Here is a 19,327-nt window from a genome sequence, read left to right as displayed (position 1 = left end):
ATTTATTTGTATATTATACAACTGAAGTTATTTGTGAAATGTTGTATTTATTGGGCATTTTATAAATGGGAATGGTGTGGTTGGTTTTTACAACAGATCTCTAACTGTAATTATGGTTTTGGAGTTAAGTCATTTTCTCATTCAACACAATTGAGACTTTGCTGTGTGTGAGGAGTTATACAGGCAGTTAGAGATACAGTGGTAAGGAAAAACATAAATTATCTCTCTGCCTAATGGAACTGAGAGAAATAAAAGAAGAAAACATTAATCAAGTAGCCATGCAAAGTAATGTCAGATTATTAGCCCGAAGTGTAATGAAGGAGTGTATGTAGTGCTTTAGGAGTATATGTAAAGGGGGATTTGGTCCAGTCTGGGTTAGAGGAAGTGGTGCATAAGCTGAGATCTGAAGGATGAATAGGAGTAGCCTGGGTGAAACCAGTGGAGGAGCTTCCAAGGCTGATGGAACAGCATGTGTAAAGGCCCTGTGGCAGGAGGCAGCATGGTACATTTGTGTGGTTAAAACAGAGACAGCAAGTGTGGGAACATGGTGTTGGAGAGATGGGATGAGACCAGATCCGACCAGTGTCTTAGAATTTGTGGTAAAGGTTTTAATCTCTGTGTTAAGAGCAATGAGCCATTATGGCAGGGTTTTAGCAGGGAGATAACATGCTCAGATATATGTTTTTTAAAAGATCACCCACTGCAGTTTGGAGGGTAGATTGCAGAGAGGCAAGAATGGATGTGAGAAGACCAGTTAGGAAGTCATTGTTACGCTCTTTGTGAGAGATGATGGTGTTTGAACTAGTTTGGAGCAGTGGAGATGGTATGAGCCGATTTTTTAAAGACGTTATTTAGGAAGTGAAATGAGCAGGACTTGGTAAAGGATTTGATGTGGGGATTCAGGAGTGAGAGATGAAGGATGACTCCTGGGTTTCTGGCTTGATTATGTAGAAAATCATGGTGCCATCACTGGGACAGGGCACTGGAAGGAAAGGCAGAAGCGTGGAGAAATCATAAGCAAGTATTGGACATGTTGACATTTTAAGTGCCTTTGAGAGGGTTCATTGCATATGTCAGATATTCACAAAGTTATTCAAGTCTGGAGAATATATCTGGGCTGAAGATATAAATTTTATGAGTCATCTGCATAGAGGTGGTTAAGTTTTCAGTGATGATGAAATTGTTTAGGGAGAGGATATAGTGAAAAAAGAAAAGGGCCTGAATTCAGTCTTGAGGGATTACCTCATTTAGGAGGGAATTTGAGGAAGATGAGCTTGTAAAAGAAACTAAAGTATATATGTATGTGTGTGTATATATATGTGTGTGTGTGTGTATACACACACATATATATTTATATACATATGTATACCACATTTTCTTTATCCATTCATTTATCAATGGCTATTGTAAATAATGCTGCAATGAATATGGGAGTGCAGATATCTCTTTAAAATAATGATTTCATTTCCTTTGTTACATACCCAGAAGTAGAATTGCTGGATCATATGGTAGTTCTTTTTTAAATTTTTCGAGGGACCACCATGCTGTTTTCTGTAATTGTAAACTTGACATCTGCTAAGAAAGTAGATCTTAAGTGTTCTCACCACACACAAAAAAGATAACTCTGTGAGATGCTGGATGTGTTAATTAACTTGACTGTGGTGCTCCTTTCACAATGTATGTGTATCAAATTATCATATTATGCACCTTAAAAATTCACATTGTGCAACCATATATTATATATATATATATATACAGAACCACAGTAAGTAGCAAGAAGTGGTAGCACACCAGGAAAGTGCTAGGTCTGGGAAGCCAAAGGAAGGAGGGCCTTAGGAGAATGAGTGTAGGCTCCTGTTCTGAATATTATTGAAAGTTAAATATGACATCCACTTAAAAATGTCCATTAGATCTGTTGCCATTGGGGTCATTATTGAACTTAGGAAAGACAATTTCTGTGGAGTGATGGGGATAGAAGCCAGAATGTCATGGCTTGAAGTACGTATGGGAGGTGAGAGATGGTTTCGAGAATTTGTATGGGGAAGGTAGGAGAGAGGGAAGTCGTTAGGGGAGGTGGGACCAAAGTAGGAAATGTGTGTGTGTGTGTGTGTGTGTGTGTGTGTGAGAGAGAGAGAGAGAGAGAGAAACGGAGAGACAGACATTTGAGTATGTTTCATACCTGGTGGGAATGATCCTATTGAGAGGGAATGGTTGCATATCCAAGAGGGAGAAGGGATAAATGGTTAGGTAGAAGATTTACAACTTGAGGGGCTTCCATGGTGGTCCAGAGGTTAAGACTCTGCACTTCCACTGCAGGGGCCGTGGGTTTGATCCCTGATTCCTGGTCAGGGAGCTAGGATCCCACATGCCCCGTGGCCAGAAAAAAAAAAAAAGATTTACAACTTGATATGGCCTAATTCAATATGCAGTACATCTTAAAATGTATTGATTAGGCTGAGAAGAGTGTAAATTGTTATAAGTTGAAACTTAAATTATCTTCTTCCTGGTTTGCAGAAATCTTTGGTAGCATTAAGTTTTATGATAATTGTGTAGCTGCCTGGGCATGTCAAAGTCAGATAAGTATCATAATATCTTTTAAAAGAATTCAAGTATTTGTCTCCTAAAGTCTGCATTGAAGTGCTATTAATTTAGAGTCATGAATTTTAATTAAACTCCATAGAAAAAAATTTCACTTTTAAGAAGGAATTTAATAATAATCAATCCTTGAGACATGAAAGAGTAAAACTGAACCTATGGGACCAGTAAAAAAGAAATGTAATCCCATTTTACTTATTAAGAAAATTTGGTTTTTATATCTAAGAAATTTTGTATCATCTAAAAAAATTTCTTCCCATACATGACTTATCACTGTACTACTTAGGTAATGTTATCATCTATACATCTGTGCACATGAAAGGAAGAACATGTTTTTGTGTATGTATTGTGTTGTGACATCCTTTGAAGTGTCAACTCAGTGTTAGGTTGTGAATGACTTTAGTTTGAGAGTACCATCATGTAATGCAAAGGGTCAGACCAGCCTCAATCTGATGGTCATGCCGCCCTGGTTATGGCCTTAACCTTTTTAATCTTCACTGCCCTGTTCTGTTAAATGGAAAACATAGTGCCTTTCACAGGGTTTTATTGTATAACATGTGTAGATTTGTTAGCACAATAGGAGAGCTGTATCAAGAGCCTGGTAAATGTCAGTTCAGTTCATTTTGCTTTCCGTCAACAGCAGTAAGAGCAAAATAATAATAAAAGTTTATGTTGCATAGCCATTTACTGTATTTTACATTAAGTGGTTAATTGTAAAACCTATGATTGTAAAAAATCTTGCTATTTCCCCCTCACATTGCTAGAATATCTGTGTGTTTTTAAGTGTGTTTTTTAAACAGAATCCCTCATTGAGAGGATTTTAAGGTATCTTCTGTTCAAAATAATAAAAGGAACTATTCATTGATTTCTTAACTTTGCTGCAGGGACTGGGTCAAGCCCTTTGTGTATGTATTTTTTTTCACTGAAAACTCATAGCAACCTTTTGAGGGCTGAACCTCCACCAAGGTCTCTTAGGAAGTAAGTGGAGAGCTAAGGTGAAAACTCAGGGTTGCCTGACATGTAACTACTACAGTATATTGTCCCCCTGCAGAAAAGTAAGAATGGTGTGATTCTAGGTGCCAGAGATGAAGGTTAGGTCTGTCTTGGGGGTTAAGTATGAATCTGTTTGGGTCTTTAGTTAATGCTCTGATTCATTCCCACTATGTTGATCTCTCTTGTGCTCTCTTTTTTTTTTTTCTAAGGTGACAGAGGGAAAACAGGATCTAGAAAGAGCATCACAGTTGGCTCGGAAAATGAAGAAAGAGGCTGCTTCTCTCTCTGAATGGCTTTCTGTTACTGAAACTGAATTGGTACAGAAATCCACTTCAGAAAGTTTGCTTGGTGACTTGGATACAGAAATTTCCTGGGCTAAAGTAAGTTGTAGTTCAGGTGAACCACCAATATTATGCCAATGTAATTGGTGGCATTTTGAGCAGGGAAATCTGGGTAGATGTAATTTCTCTCCATTTCATATAAAATATAGTCTTATCTTTTTTCCATGTCTCTGTCCTAAGAATGAATAAGAATATTTTAAAAACAACTATCTTCAGAAGATATTTTTATCTTGATTCTGAAAAGAGTTAAACTCACATGGCTCATCAACGAGGGCTTTGTAGTCATTATGCTTAGGTGGTACTTGAAAATATTATAATTATCACCTTCAAAAGCAGTGACATTTTTTGAGTATTCATTCTTCACAAAGTATTGTGCTGAATTTATTTATTAATTCTTCTATAGTAACTTTTGTACCAGTAACTAATCTTTCTATTGCAAACTAACCGGTGTAAAGAGCATAGGAACAGAATTTTCAAAAAAAATCAATAAAAGATCCAAGAGTTTTCTCTAGCCCTATAGTTACTTAGAAGTCACAGAGATCAGAGAGTTGATTTGCTAGTTCTGTCTTTTGACGTGGAAAAAGACTTGAATGAAACACAAAGTATTGATAGTTTTTCTTTTTTTTTTTTTTTTTTACTGAAGCATTCTTTTCCTGAATTTATTTTCTAAGAAAGAAGCATGTATACTAGAGATAAGTGCTGAAAATAAATGATTAATCCTGTGACAGAAGTTTATATAAAGCTGCAGGTATCAGTTTTAACATTCTCTACAGATGTCAGTTGATGGGGAGTGACGAGGAGGTGCTATGAGGTCGTGGGATAATACAGCTCCTTAATTTGAATGCTTCTTTGGAGATAATTGTTGTAAGAAAGTCAAGATATTAATCACTAGGAAGAATGTTCTCAGTTTAGAAAATAGCTCATGAAAAGTGTAATTGCCATGGGCTGTGTGAAGTGAAAAGAAATATATAAAGGAAGTGAAAAACACTGGAATTCATGAGTTATGGTGGATGAATGCCAACCAAAGGCACCAAACTTTATTTTTGTTAAATTTAAGTTTTTCAAGGAAATATCTTCTTTCTACAATACACTTTGAAAGCCATTATTTTCTTATAGCACCATAAGTCACATACGCAAATTGAGTAACATTTGCATAGTGTAGTACAAAAAAAAAGACAGGAGCAAAAATCATCTCTAATCAAAGAATACCCTGTTATCATTTCAGTTTTTTATAGACACATATAGACATGCAGGCACAAGCATATACTTAAAACAGAATTGTATCTAGTGTTTCATGACCTTCTCGAAAAGCCTTATATCTTTAACATTTTCCTTTACTTACAAGTGTTTTTGTGTCACACATTGGAGATAGGAATAGTATTTCATTGTATACTTTATTTTTTATTGTCCCATTCCTCCATTCATGTCCATTTAAATTATTACCAATTTTCACTATTGTAAGAAGTGCTGTGATGAATAAAAATACTTGTGGCTGAATCATAGCATGCATTCGTAATTATTTCCTGAGGATAAATTCTTAGCTCTAAAAATATTGGGTCAAGGGATATATCCATTTTAACATCTTATACCTGTTATGAAATTGTCCTTCAGAAATGTACCCAGCAGCTATGAGTGAGAATTCCTACTTGCTTGTTTTAACTACACTTTTGACAGCAGTAGGCAAATAACATGTTTTGGTTATTTAATTAGAACATTTTCCATTAGTTTATAGGCCATTTGTAGCTTCTATCACAGCTTGGTCTTTTAATTTAGAGCTCTTTACCTGTTACAATTCTTAATGCTTAGTGTGTTGTGTATTGGTGCAAGGTTTTTTTTTTTTTATAGCTTCTATCACAGTTTGGTCTTTTAATTTAGAGCTCTTTACCTGTTACAATTCTTAATGCTTAGGGTGTTGTGTATTGGTACAAAATTATTTTGTTTTGTTTTTTGCCACTGTAGTTTCCTTTCTGTTTTGTATGTTTTTTTAAAACTTATTATATATTTTTTAAAGAATAAAATGCTTTTTTTCTTAACTATTTCTGCCTTTAGTGCTTAGAAAGGCCAACTCTACTCAAAAGTTATGTAATTATTTACTTATATTTTCTTCTAGCTCTTTTATAGTTTCATCTTTTTACCTTTAATGCTTTAATCCTTCTGGAATTTAGTTTGGTGTATATAATGAGGTAAGGCTCTAACCTTTTATTCCAAATAGTTTACCAGTTATCTCAGCACTGTTTATTGTGTAATTATCCTTTCCCCACTGATGTGACATGCTCAATTCATATATTCTTTTTACCTGTTACTTTGCTTTGTTTTCTGCTTCACTGATCTGACCCTCTGAAATGTTCTTCAACTGTTTAACTATGTGGCTTTATAATATATTTTAACATGTAGTTAAAGACAGGATTTCCTGACTTTATGCTTCTTCTTTTGTATATACTCATATGAATTTTAGAATTATCACTCTTAAATTCTTAGAAAAATTGTTAGAAATTTCGATTTGAATTGCCTTGAATTTATAAATTTGTTTTGAGGGGAATTGACATCTTTGTTATATTTGTCTTTTTAGTAACATGGAATGTCTCATTTCCCCCCCAAATTCCCTTACATCCCTACATAATGCCTTGGTTTTTTTCTTTGTAAACTTTATCATGTATGCAAAAAAGTTTATACATACATATTTATTTTATTTTATTGGTATGTATGAAGTATGCTTTTCTTTTTCTTTCTTTTTGTTTTTACTAATTTCTTATGGCTGGTACATAAGTGATACCAAGTTTTGCATATTTAATTTTTAATCATCAACCTTTGTGCACTCACATAAATTCAATTAGTTTTTCAGTTGATTCTCGTCATTTTTAAGGTAAAGACAGTAAATATGATAAGTTTGTTTCTTCTGGAACTATTCACTCTTAAATTCCCATTTAATCTTATTTCAGATTTGAAATAATGAAGATGGTATATACAAATCATGAATTCATAACACATTCTCTTCACTAGAGTAAACCAAATGAAACATCAGTATGTAACATAATCACCCAGTTTTTCAATGTTGTGTTGTCAGATTTAAGAAACATGCATATTTCAAAACATTTTAATGTATTTCCACTATAATAGTATATAAAATTATTTTCAATGAAAAATTTAAATAGCATCTGCATTCTGGAACTTAGTGTTTTTATTCCATAGCTTAAAAATCATTATTTTCAACGTAGCCATTTTCTTTACAATAAAATCTATTAACATAGTGTGTGTACTGTTTACATTTAATTGCTTGTAGTTAATTATTTCTTATAGTTTTAAAAGACTACTGTAGTCAATCAGTCCATAGCCACTGAAGGAATGCAGAAAGTTATTAACTGCAGAGGGCATGGCTGTGGGTATTCTGTTTTGTTTTTGTTTTTTCCCCTCCCTGCTGGAGAACACTTGAGAGAAATATTTCAGTGTCTTTATAAAAATACTAGTAATTGATGTGGCCAAATGAGTCCTTATACCTTGACTTACTTGTGAATTTGTAGTTTTTATGCCTTTCAAAATGTGATTTAATGATGTGAGATTAAATGTAGATTTGAGCTTCTTGAAATTATTTGTTTAAATATTTTTCTAAAAAGGTACATACAACAGCAGTAGGGTAGATATATGCATGTTACTTTTTTTTTTTTTTTACAGATTATTATTATTATTTTAAAAATTTATTTATTTATTTATTTTTGGCTGTGTTGGGTCTTCGTTTCTGTGCGAGGGCTTTCTCTAGTTGTGGCAAGCGGGGGCCACTCTTCATCGCGGTGCGGGGGCCTCTCAGTATCGCGGCCTCTCTTGTTGCGGAGCACAGGCTCCAGATGCGCAGGCTCAGTAATTGTGACTCACGGGCCCAGTTGCTCTGTGGCATGTGGGATCTTCCCAGACCAGGGCTCGAACCTGTGTCCCCTGCATTGGCAGGCCGATTCTCAACCACTGCGCCACCAGGGAAGCCCACATGTTACTTTTTGATTGAAAGAATTTTGTAGTTTTAATTTTGGAACCCGACATTCTCTTTATAATTCTCTGACTGCACACCTTGCCTGGTCAAACTTATGAATGTGAAAATCAAATAATCATAATACCATCTAGAGTATTAACTTTACATATTAAGACAAGTGTAAAACCAAAGCTTAGACGTGCTAGTTCTCCTATGATGTATAGTACAAGACGAAATGTTTTTTCTAATGCTTATAAACAGACAATATGTTAAGTCATCTTAGAATTTTGAGTTCTGGGATAGTCCTGCTTTGCCCACTTGTAGTTACTGAAAATGGAACTGATTCATTATTTCTAGAGTTTTGATGAAGATAATTGGTGTTGATGTGTAATGAATGGAATTTATACTTAAAATAAATGAAATAATTACCTTTCCACATCTAAATTTGTTACATTCTTTGGTGTTTGCATAATTAAATATTTAATTTTTATTTGAAACTTAAAAACTCTCATCATGTTAGTAAGTTGTGGAATCTTGTGAACCTTTGACATGTGTAAGTTATCTAGGGAGTCATGTATACATGGAAGAAAAGTTTTTTAAAAATGAAGGTTGTATAAACTTTTATAATGTTTTGAAAGATCAAGTAGGTCTGGGAACTTTTATTTTCTAGAATATTCTGAAAGATCTGGAAAAGAGAAAAGCTGATTTAAATACCATCACAGAGAGTAGTGCTGCCCTGCAGAACTTGATCGAGGGCAGTGAGCCTGTTTTAGAAGAGAAGCTCTGTGTCCTTAATGCCGGGTGGAGCCGGGTTCGCACCTGGACCGAGGATTGGTGCAACACCTTGATGGTATGTTTCAGGAAGAATTTCATGGTGAAATCTTCTCTCCTTTAATTATGTATAAACGAATACTGTTTTGATTAGGATTCCAAATCCTATTTTCTGTTTGTCACAATAATGTTTTGCTTGTGAATTAATTTCATTAGACTACATTTTATCTTTTCCTTTGAAAAGATAATAACTAGAAAGAGTTCAAATGTCTCTATTAAGTAATAAACCATTTGTGATATACATAGAAATGTGTACTTTAATATCTTAGTAAATACACCTTATTTGCTACATTTTAATGACTTAATATTGTATTTGATTTTCATACTATTATAAACTATATATATAATATTTGTAATGTTCTAATATTGGTGTACTAGTTAAGGGCACCAGTTCTAGCATCTGATGGCCTAAGTTAAAGTTTTGACTACAAACTGATTGACATTGGTCAAGTTATGGGTTGGCCAAAAAGTTAGTTTGGGTTTTTCTGTAACATCTTACGGAAAAACCCAAACAACCTTTTTTGGCCAACCCAATACTTAAATGCTCTCTAAGTCTCAGTTTTCTCATTTGTAAAATGGACATTATTATAATTTCTGCCTCATACAGTTTTTGAGATTATGATGTAAAACATGTAGGGCTCTTATAAAACTATATTTAAAATAACCAATTTTAGATATTGTTATGATGATTATGGTAATTGTTAAATGCTATATGTTTTTAGTCTTTGGTTATAACAATACTACTACGCTGTTAACCAGTATTTCATGGAAATAGTGACCATTTAATTTCATAGTGTTTTTCTGTCCCTCTTACAATAACAATGAATATATGGCAACCGTACCTTCTCTTCCCTTAAAAAAAAGTTCTCATCTATAAATTATTATTTGTTCTGGTATATCTGAGATAGGACTTTTTCCAAATTCATAGAATTACTGGGTAATGGATAAAAACAGAGAAAAATAAATTATTGTGTGTTTGGATATTTCTTGAAATCAACCAGAATGCGTAGGGCATTGAAGTTGGTGGGTTTACATCTTGATCTGTCAGATTCATATCCAGAGTTCATCCGTGACTTACTATCTTCATAACCTTGGGTAAATTACTTAATGTCACTAAGCTTTAATTTCCCTATATATAAAATGGGATTAAAAGAACATATCTAACAGAGTTGTTAAATGTTGAATAACAAATGTGAAATTCTTGGCTCATAAAATATGTTCATTAAATATTTTATATATTCATTTTTATTGTAACTAGTTTTATTCCACATGCTCATGGCCCTTACTTCTGTCTTCTGCAGTCTGTACCTTCTAATTTCTCCTTTCAAATAATATCTTTCTACTCCTATTAGAACATTTGATTTATCTGCTTTATCAAGGTAAATAAGTCTGGTGTTTATAAATTCTTCTTACTTAGAATCCAGACCACTGTCAAAACTTTGCTCATATGATTTATTGGTTCTCATTTTATTTTTTCAATGATTTTTCCATATTACAGATTAATAATTTGTTTCCTTGTTTTTAAACACTTTTCTTCGAAGTTTCTTCTAGTTTCCTTCATCCTATAAAATATAGTTCCTAAAAGTTTTTGGTTTCATCATAAGGCTCCCCCACTCTTTTTCATCAAGTTCTAAATTCTTGCCTTAGCCTCAGCAGTTTTGCGTAGTTTTAACGGACTTAAACTGTTTTCAGATGTATTCTCTCAATCACATGTTATACCTTGCTTCAGGAAGTTTCACTGAGATCTGTTCCAGGTGTAATGTTAAGTGCTGTCGGTACTGAGGTGAAACGACAGGGGCCCTGCCTCTAAGTACTTACAGTCCATTGAACAAGCAATATTTGAATCATTTTTTAATATTATTACTTCCTTAAAAGAGTTTTTTAACAAATATGATCAAGGAGGGGCCAATGAGATTATTTGTAATATAAGAATGAGGGATAGGGATTAAAACAAAATGCAATTAAAAAAGAAACTTTCACCTTTTATTCTTCTTCAACTTTTCATTGTATTGAGATCTAAATTAAAATTAAAGCTTGCTCAGTCACAGTGTGCGTGTTTAGGAATGAGATTTATCCACTGGGGAAGAGCTTTGTAGGAAGGTGGAAATTCTTCTTGAAATTCAGCACACAGTTAGCACTTTGAAGGTCTTTTAAATGTCTTTTAAGATTATTGTCTTAAATATTTCATATGATTGTATCAGCATTTTATTAATTCCTTTCTAGAACCACCAAAACCAGTTGGAAATATTTGATGGAAATGTTGCTCACATAAGCACCTGGCTTTATCAAGCTGAAGCGCTATTGGATGAGATAGAAAAAAAGCCAGCGAGTAAACGGGAAGAAATTGTGAAGGTAGCGAATGTAGAGGATCAGTAACGCTTCTGGGAATGGAAGGTTTTGCTGTTCTCTTTCTCTCGAGGAGTACTGCAAGTTACTTGTGCACACATGCTTCCCATGCAGTAGATTCATTAGCTTTTATGTTGGTGGGATAAACTGAGTCTTTTTTTGTTTGTTCTTTGTATTTTGTCTTAGCTTATTTTTTGTTCCGTTCCTTTCTTGTAAGAATTACCATCTAAAAATACCACATTATGTGATTGTTAATAAAATTTTTCCATTGTAATTTAATAAGCTATAAAAAAAAAACTTCTCCATTTTGTCATACAAGGTAGTTGAATGCTGGGTCATTAGTTCACGGCAAAAGGTCATTCTTAGTTATTTTTTTAATGACTTGCAAAATTTGGTGGCAGTATAGAAAGTCAAAGCAAAACTGACTTCACAATGAGTATTTGGCTTTCATTTCTTGCTGCATATTGCCCCCTGACCCAGCTTTGCAGAGGAATCAGCTGTATGAAAAAGATAGTATACTTTTTCAGAAGCACAAAGTCTGGCAGACTTCTCTCTTCACTGTGCTCAGCCTTTTGATACCCTTACTCAGTGGTGTTAAGCAAAGAAGAAATTGTTGTCTCGGGGGCTCCAGAGTCTCAGAAAAGTGCCCAGGGTACCCCTTATTCATTCCTGTGTTTCTACATTTAGTTTCAAGGTTGACGGTCAAAAGCAGCTTTTAAGAATTCCTCTTTGGGAATCTTTTCTTTTTACCACTCAGGCCCCACGAGTCCTTCCTTTGAACCCTTTGTCATGTCAGGCATGGATGAACAATTGAATTCTAGGTTACAAATGTACTTTCTCAACATTTTGCAGACATCCTTGAATGAATATTTTTTTCCCTTTACGTTGTTTATTGATGACAGAAACAGTGCATAATTAAAGATTTTATGAGGAATCTGCAAACAATAAAGCCATGTGTCTGTTGCCAGCAAAATACAATTATTCCAGGTCCTTTAGACGTTACAAATAGAGTTCTTTCACAGCAGATGGTTCATTCATAACAAAGCCATTTTAGAGTGTTTAATTGTGCTTCTATAAAACCTTCGAAGAATGAGGTAGTTTCCTTTACTCACCACATTTTCCACATTTCCACGATTACACTTTTAGTGAACTTATTAAATCCTTTTAACATAACCTTTAAACAATTTTTCATGAAAGCCAAGCCTTATTTACAAAGTGTTTATTTCTTTCCACTTCATTTTTCTTAAAGAGAATTTCAAGAATCACTATACAACTAGCAAAAATTGAGACAAGCAACGGCTGTGTTTTTTTTTTATTATTACAATCAGATTTAGATGTGAGAGAACACATTCTAAAAATTCCATAGTTAAGCTGATGTTCTCCTGTTTCTATCTATATACACTGATTTAAAAACAGTTCCTCAAACTACTTATTTTCTCTCAGCCACCATAACAAGTAAGCACAAATTCTTCAGAACAGTGGGTTAAGCTCCATGTATTAGCTGATTGGGTGCATTGCTGGATCATTCATTCTCGTAAATCACCAGGAAAACATCTGCAGAATTTATAGATGCATACAGATTAGCTAGCTTATTTTTAAGACTTCATTCAAAATCTACTTACAGCCATACTCTTGAGAGAATTCCAACACTCTTCAAAAACTTACCAATGAAGTAGAAATTGAGGCAGGTTCCTTTCTTAGCCCTGAGAATGAATTTAATGACAACTGTGAAATTAGCTTGAGGAAACTGCATAATATTGTTGCATATTTTAGTTAAAAACTAAATGATAATATTCAACCAATTTCCAAATCAGTTCACCTTCACCAAGGGAAGGGGGATGGTGGTAAATAGTATTTCTAGGGGGAAAAGAAGTCACAGTCTACTCCTTGCCACTTATTCCTTTATTCAGCCTCAAGAAGCTTAGCAATTCTTAGAATAAAATGGTTGAAGAAATGACACAATAAATCTTATAGACTATTCAATCATAAAATAAAGTTTTATCCAATCTGGTAGTGATCGAAAATGCTTCCCATGTAACATGAATGAGTCGTAATGTATGAACAGCTCTTATTCAAATTGATGGTGCTGAAATCTCTTACTAGGAATCTCAGACATTTATTTAAACTACCTTTACATCCGAGTTAGCATTACACCCATGTTTGGTTTTGATTTTTCCCATGTGATAATTTTGTTTTACTTACAATTAGCGTTTACTCTCTGAGCTGGATGATGCTAATCTCCAAGTAGAAAATGTCCGTGATCAAGCTGTTGTTTTGATGAATGCACGTGGAGGCTCAAGCAAGGAGCTTGTAGAACCAAAATTAGCTGAATTGAACAGAAACTTTGAAAAGGTTTCTCAACACATCAAAAGTGCCAAAGTAAGCAATTATGTTTTTTTATAAAACTGTTTTTCTTATAGATATGTAGCTATGTGATAGATAATTATATGGTATATATATCAAGAATTTTTTAATTAAAATGATTTTATCACTTTGGAGCATTTGTTCTTATTTATTTTGATTATGCATATGAAGGAGAGAATATAAGAAATTAGTATTAAAGAAAATAACCCATTAGAGAAAAGGTTTCAAAGTATTGAAATTATGAGAGGAAGGATCATCTTTTTTGCAGGAAGTAAATATTTTCTAACTTTGCTTTGTTTTGAAATACTTGATATAATAGGCCAAACAATCTTTCATAGCCTGTGGATATACTTAGATTATTTGCAACTTAAAGAAAACAACAGAAATCTTGCTTTAACTTTTGTCTTCCTTAGCCTTGACCCTACTTCCTTACCTTCTGACCTAAGCTCACTTATTCTTTTCAATAGATCTATGGGAGATTTTTCCTACATATGTAAAAGAGTAATGCAGGAGACATAGGAGATGGAGTGAGAGAAAGTACAAAGAAAATTATTGTTGTCCCCATAAATAATTTCTGTTAACGTTTTGACATACATATACACTCTTATGTGTATGTGATATTAAAATATCAAATATTTTATATTGTTTTATATATTCTCCTCTGACAAGGTTTTTAACAGCTATTCAATTAAATGATCTGTTAAATATTCTAAGTCAATTTTCCACTTTTATAAATACTGTATTGTTAAAATTCTTTTATGCATGTCTTTTTGTTCATTTCTTAGTATGCCCTTAGGATCACTTCTTAGAATTCCTTGATATTGTTGTGAAAGTTGTACCTATAAATGCTGTTAAATAGATTTTTCCAAAGATTCCTACAGCAAGTTTGTGCCAATTTATACGTTCATAACCAGAGTGTGAGATTGCTAGCTTCCTCACGCTCAGCCAACACTGCATGTTATTTTCCTGCATTTAGTTTTATTAAATTTGTTACATTGATTTTAGGCACATAAATATTGATGTAAAGGCTTTCTATATAGATACTGTCTGAAAATACTGCATTGAGAAACATGTACTTTTTCGAAGTTTCGGTATCAAAATCCAAGGGGCGTTGTACTGGGGAAGGTTAACTGGGAGGCATTCTTTGGGATGTCCCTCTACTAGGTAGTGGCCTTTCTTCCTCTCTGTGGCCATGGCAGGGATGGCTTCTGGATCATGGCACTGTTTCCTGCTGTGCTCGCCTGTGGTCCCAGAACCCTCCTCCCACTCCAGGCAGCCACAGTCACTTGCACACCGGTTCACCTCCCTGGCTGGAGTTCGGAGAACATGGGTAATCAGAGAAGCCCAAGTTGGTAAAATTATTGCTATGGGAATGAATGAAATTAAAGTCAATTCAAATAATTGCGAGTTCTTTCTTGACACTGATTAAATGGTGAAAGGTCAAGTTAAGAATATCTTTTCTTTTTTTTTTAACATTTTTATTAGAGTATCATTGCTTTACAATGGTGTGTTAGTTTCTGCTTTATAACAAAGTAAATCAGCTATACATATACATATATCCCCACATCTCTTCCCTCTTGCATCTCCCTCCCACCCTCCCTATCCCACCCCTCTAGGTGGTCACAAAGCACCGAGCTGATCTCCCTGTGCTATGTGGCTGCTTCCCACTAGCTATCTGTTTTACATTTGGTAGTGTATATATGTCCATGCCACTCTCTCACTTCATCCCAGCTTACCCTTCTCCCTCCCTGTGTCCTCAAGTCCATTCTCTACATCTGCATCTTTATTCCTGTCCTGCCCCTAGGTTCTTCAGAACCATTTTTTTTGTTTTTGGATTCCATATATATGTGTCAGCATACGGTATTTGTTTTTCTCTTTCTGACTTACTTCACTCTGTATGACAGACTCTAGGTCCATCCACCTCAATACAAATAACTCAATTTTGTTTCTTTTTATGGCCGAGTAATATTCCATTGTATATATGTGCCACATCTTCTTTATCCATTCATCTGTTGATGGACACTTAGGTTGCTTCCATGTCCTGGCTATTGTAAACAGTGCTGCAATGAACATTGGGGTGCATGTGTCTTTTTGAATTATGGTTTTCTCCAGGTATATGCCCAGTAGTGGGATTGCTGGGTCATATGGTAGTTCTATTTTTAGTTTTTTAAGGAACCTCCATACTGTTCCTCATAGTGGCTGTATCAATTTACATTCCCACCAACAGTGCAAGAGGGTTCCCTTTTCTCCACACCCTCTCCAGCAAAAATCTACAAACAAGAATATCTTTTCAAAGAACGTTTTTCCTTCTACAGTTGCTGATTGGCCAGGAACCATTATCATACCAATATCTGGTCACCACTGAAGCATTTGAAGCTGGTGTGCCTTTCTCTGACTTGGAAAAATTAGAAAATGATATAGAAAATATGTTACAAGTTACAGAAAAGCGCTTGGAATCCAGTGATGAAGATGAAAAGGTTGGCTCAAGCAGATTTTCAAAACCGTGGTGTTCTCACTTTTCTTCTCTGTTAATTATATTTTTACATTAATGATGTTTACCAAATATCTGCCAAACATGATAGAACAGATTTAAATGTGACTTTCTGGTGAGTGTCAACGTAAGGTTTGTCACGTGATTTACATAATGCTTAAAAAATAGACATACTTTCTGACTATAAAGGTAGTGTTATCTTAGTGCTATTTAACTTCTGCTAAACTAGCATTCTTTATGAGTTATTTTAACTTCATATATGAAATATTTTAAGAAAAACATAAACTTTTGTTGTATATCATTCAGATAAACATATGTTGACTTATACTATACTTTGTAGGTTAGTTCTCCTGCTTGGGAACTGATAGTAAGTGACCCTGTGCATTTTTATTTTGAGTAATTTTTATCTTTTAAACATTCAGATGGATGAGGAGAGAGCCCAGATTGAGGAAGTTCTACAAAGAGGAGAACAAATGTTACATCAACCTATGGAGGATAATAAAAAAGAAAAGATCCGTTTGCAGTTACTACTTTTGCACACAAGATACAACAAAACTAAGGTATTGTCAGGGGAGAGTCTCTGTTCCACTTAAATAACTTTTTCAGCTCTTGCCATTGAGAAGTGTGATGTTGCATTCAATGACATCTCAAAACAAACCAGTTGGAATGGTATCTCCTCCTTTCTCGTGTGTATTGCTAGATATGTTTATATTTTTGGATGAGGCGAGACTCACAGAAAATAGAAACATAAAACCTTATTATTGGACATCTCTTTTGGAGTTCTGATAATGTTTTAAACCTTTGGGGAGTGACTTTCTCCTTCAGTTCTGTATTTTATGTGTGGAGGTCTTGACCACATTAAAAAAAATTTCTAGTTTACAAATAACTAAATTTGTGAAATTGATAAAATATGATTTATATTCTAGGAAAAGATTCACCACCAGCTCCCTTTTCAATAGCCATCTTTGCAGCTGCACTGTAAATGTGCTGGTGTTCCCCAGAGGTCTGTACTTAAGTAATCCTTCTAGAACCAGTTTTAGTTGATGATGTTGGAATCTACTAGAAGATTCAGGTTTCTCGGCTTGGTGCCTGTTGGCTGTCTCTATCTGTTTGTACTGCAGCCTTGTAACAGGTCCCAAGCTGAACTAGCCCTCTCTCCCCTCCTCCAACCTGTTTCCTGCTTTATTCCCTATCTTAGTTATTACTTATAAAAACTACCCAGTTCTCAAGGTAGAAACTTCACAATCTTATCAGTCATTTCCTGTTCCTCACACCACATTGAGGAAGGATTAGAACCATTAGGTCCGAATGAAGTAGATACAGGTCTGAACCTGAAGTTAGATACGGCTCTACCAGTTACTTGTATATGACCCTGGGAGAGTAACTTAACTTCCTCAGTCTACTAACCTTTCCATAAATCAGACTCTTACGATTTTCACCCGTTAGTTATTCCCCAAGTTGGTTTTTAAGTCCAGTTTTTCTTAACTCCGGCCCATCTTCTGTGTTTTTCTCAGCATTATTCCCCCAAAAGTCATGGCTGATCTTATGATTCCTTTCCCTAAGAACCTGTTCAGGAAAAGATTGCAAAATGCAGAAAAAGCTTTAAGCGCAAGGTTTGTCACAATAATGGTATGTAGAGGCTTCGGTTTGACCTCTGGCTACCTCTTTGATTCACTGTCATTCACCATGCAGTATAGCTATACTGGTTTTCTCTACCTTATGCCAACATACTGGTGCCTTAGCACCTCTGGAATCTTGCTAATTTCATTATTATTCCCTGGTGTGGGTTTTATCTTCTTATTTTACCTGAAAAATGTGTTGTCTTTTAAGACTCGGTTCCATTTTTATTTCTAACATCTTTCAGATTATATTACAGTTCTTTGTTTAATTGTTACTTTTAAAAGTATCTTTCTTCTCTGGAACTTCTTCATCTTTGGGTCCCAAATCAGAAATCATTAATGGTCCACAATAGAAATAATTTTTAGACTTTTAATACATAAATAAATTTGTTTTTCAAAAGTACTAACATACACTATTATAAGCTTGTTTCATTTGGGTTTCACTAGCATTAGTTATTGTAATTAAAATTATTTTAAAACATTAAAAAATTTTTTGTCCTTATTTCGTTAACACATATACTTCTTCAAATCTGTAGTTTTTAAAACTGTTTTTTAACTGTGAACATTAGAATCCCTTGAAGAGCTTAAAAAGAAATCGAGCCTCAAACCAGTTAAATCAAAATCTCTCAGGTTGTGCCTAGGTGTGGGCGCTTGAAAAAAAAAACTCTGTAGAAGATTCTAATGTGCAGTCAGCATTGAGGACCACCAGTTTACAGAACTCCTTCCCTCCCTTCCCCTCCCTTCCCTTCCCTTCCCTTCCTTTTCCTTTCCTTTCTTTTCTTTTCTTCTCTTTTAGGTGAGCAATGAGCTACTGCATGTTGTGAGCAATACTTTATCCCTGTTGAATGATTTGAGAAAATTTATATGGACGGGAGGAGATGGGGAAGGGCATAGGAAGGATTGGATGGTGTGTGCACTGACAAAAAGCATGAGAAGGTTTTTAGCTGAAAAAATTCTTTCACAGGCCCCTCCCTCAGTTAACCTTGGATTAACCTCCTTATGAATTCAGGTTGGAAATGAGAAAAGGAGTGAGAGAGGAGAAATGGTGGAGATTGGTGAAGGAGAGAAAATGGAAGGTGGTGACAGGCAGTGGGTAACCAAAGACTATTGAGAAGGGACATGAAATTTCTTGTTTGTTTTTGTTCTTTAAAAACAGACTTTATTTTTTAGAGCAGCTTTAGGTTCACAGCAAAGAGTTCCCACATACCCCTTGTCCCCTCACCCCCAATACGCACATAGCCTCCTCCATGATATCAATGTCCTGCAGCAGAGAGATGTATTTGTTACAACCGATGAGCCTACGTTGACACATCATAATCAAAGTCCCTAGTTTATGTTAGGGCAGGGACATTAAATTTGTTCCAGTCAAAATCACATCCGTCCTCAGTGCCTCCTTCTCTTCAGTCCCATATTTATCATGTAAATCAGGGGTCCCCAACCTCCAGGCTGCAGACCTGTAGTGGTCCTTGGCCTGTTAGGAACCGGGCCGCACAGCAGGAGGTGAGCAGCGGGCGAGTGAGCGAAGCTTCATTTGCCGCTCCCCATCACTCCCCATCGCTCGCATTACTGCCTGAACCATCCCCGCCCCACCCCCGATTCTGTGTAAAAATTGTCTTCCACGAAACTGGTCCCTGGTGCCAAAAAGGTTGTGGACCGCTGATGTAAATAGTTCCTAAGGTCAAATACCTCCAGAGCCTCCCCTGAGGGTACAGAGGGGCTCATGCATATCATTTTCCTTTTCATTGACTGCCTTTCACATGGTTTCTGCTACAAAGTGATATAGGTGGCT

The 19,327-nt window shown here is 35.1% G+C and overlaps 1 protein-coding gene across 10 annotated transcripts in view; it reads left to right on the top strand.

Moving 5' to 3' along the window:
- UTRN (utrophin) overlaps positions 1 to 19,327 on the top strand; it is a 504,261-nt gene that overhangs the window by 190,341 nt on the left and 294,593 nt on the right. For all 10 annotated transcript variants that reach the window (XM_036870974.1, XM_036870970.1, XM_036870976.1 and 7 more), the window contains 6 exons: positions 3,798 to 3,968; positions 8,558 to 8,737; positions 10,942 to 11,070; positions 13,273 to 13,443; positions 15,744 to 15,905; positions 16,342 to 16,479. In XM_036870974.1, coding sequence (XP_036726869.1) covers positions 3,798 to 3,968; positions 8,558 to 8,737; positions 10,942 to 11,070; positions 13,273 to 13,443; positions 15,744 to 15,905; positions 16,342 to 16,479 — 951 coding nt within the window. The remainder of the gene's footprint in view (positions 1 to 3,797; positions 3,969 to 8,557; positions 8,738 to 10,941; positions 11,071 to 13,272; positions 13,444 to 15,743; positions 15,906 to 16,341; positions 16,480 to 19,327) is intronic.

The sequence above is a fragment of the Balaenoptera musculus genome, chromosome 12 (assembly GCF_009873245.2).
Source record: "Balaenoptera musculus isolate JJ_BM4_2016_0621 chromosome 12, mBalMus1.pri.v3, whole genome shotgun sequence".
In the NCBI taxonomy this organism is placed as follows: Eukaryota; Metazoa; Chordata; class Mammalia; order Artiodactyla; family Balaenopteridae; genus Balaenoptera; species Balaenoptera musculus.
The sequence above is the reverse complement of the archived record's forward strand: the minus strand, read 5'-3'. Positions and strand labels throughout refer to the sequence as shown.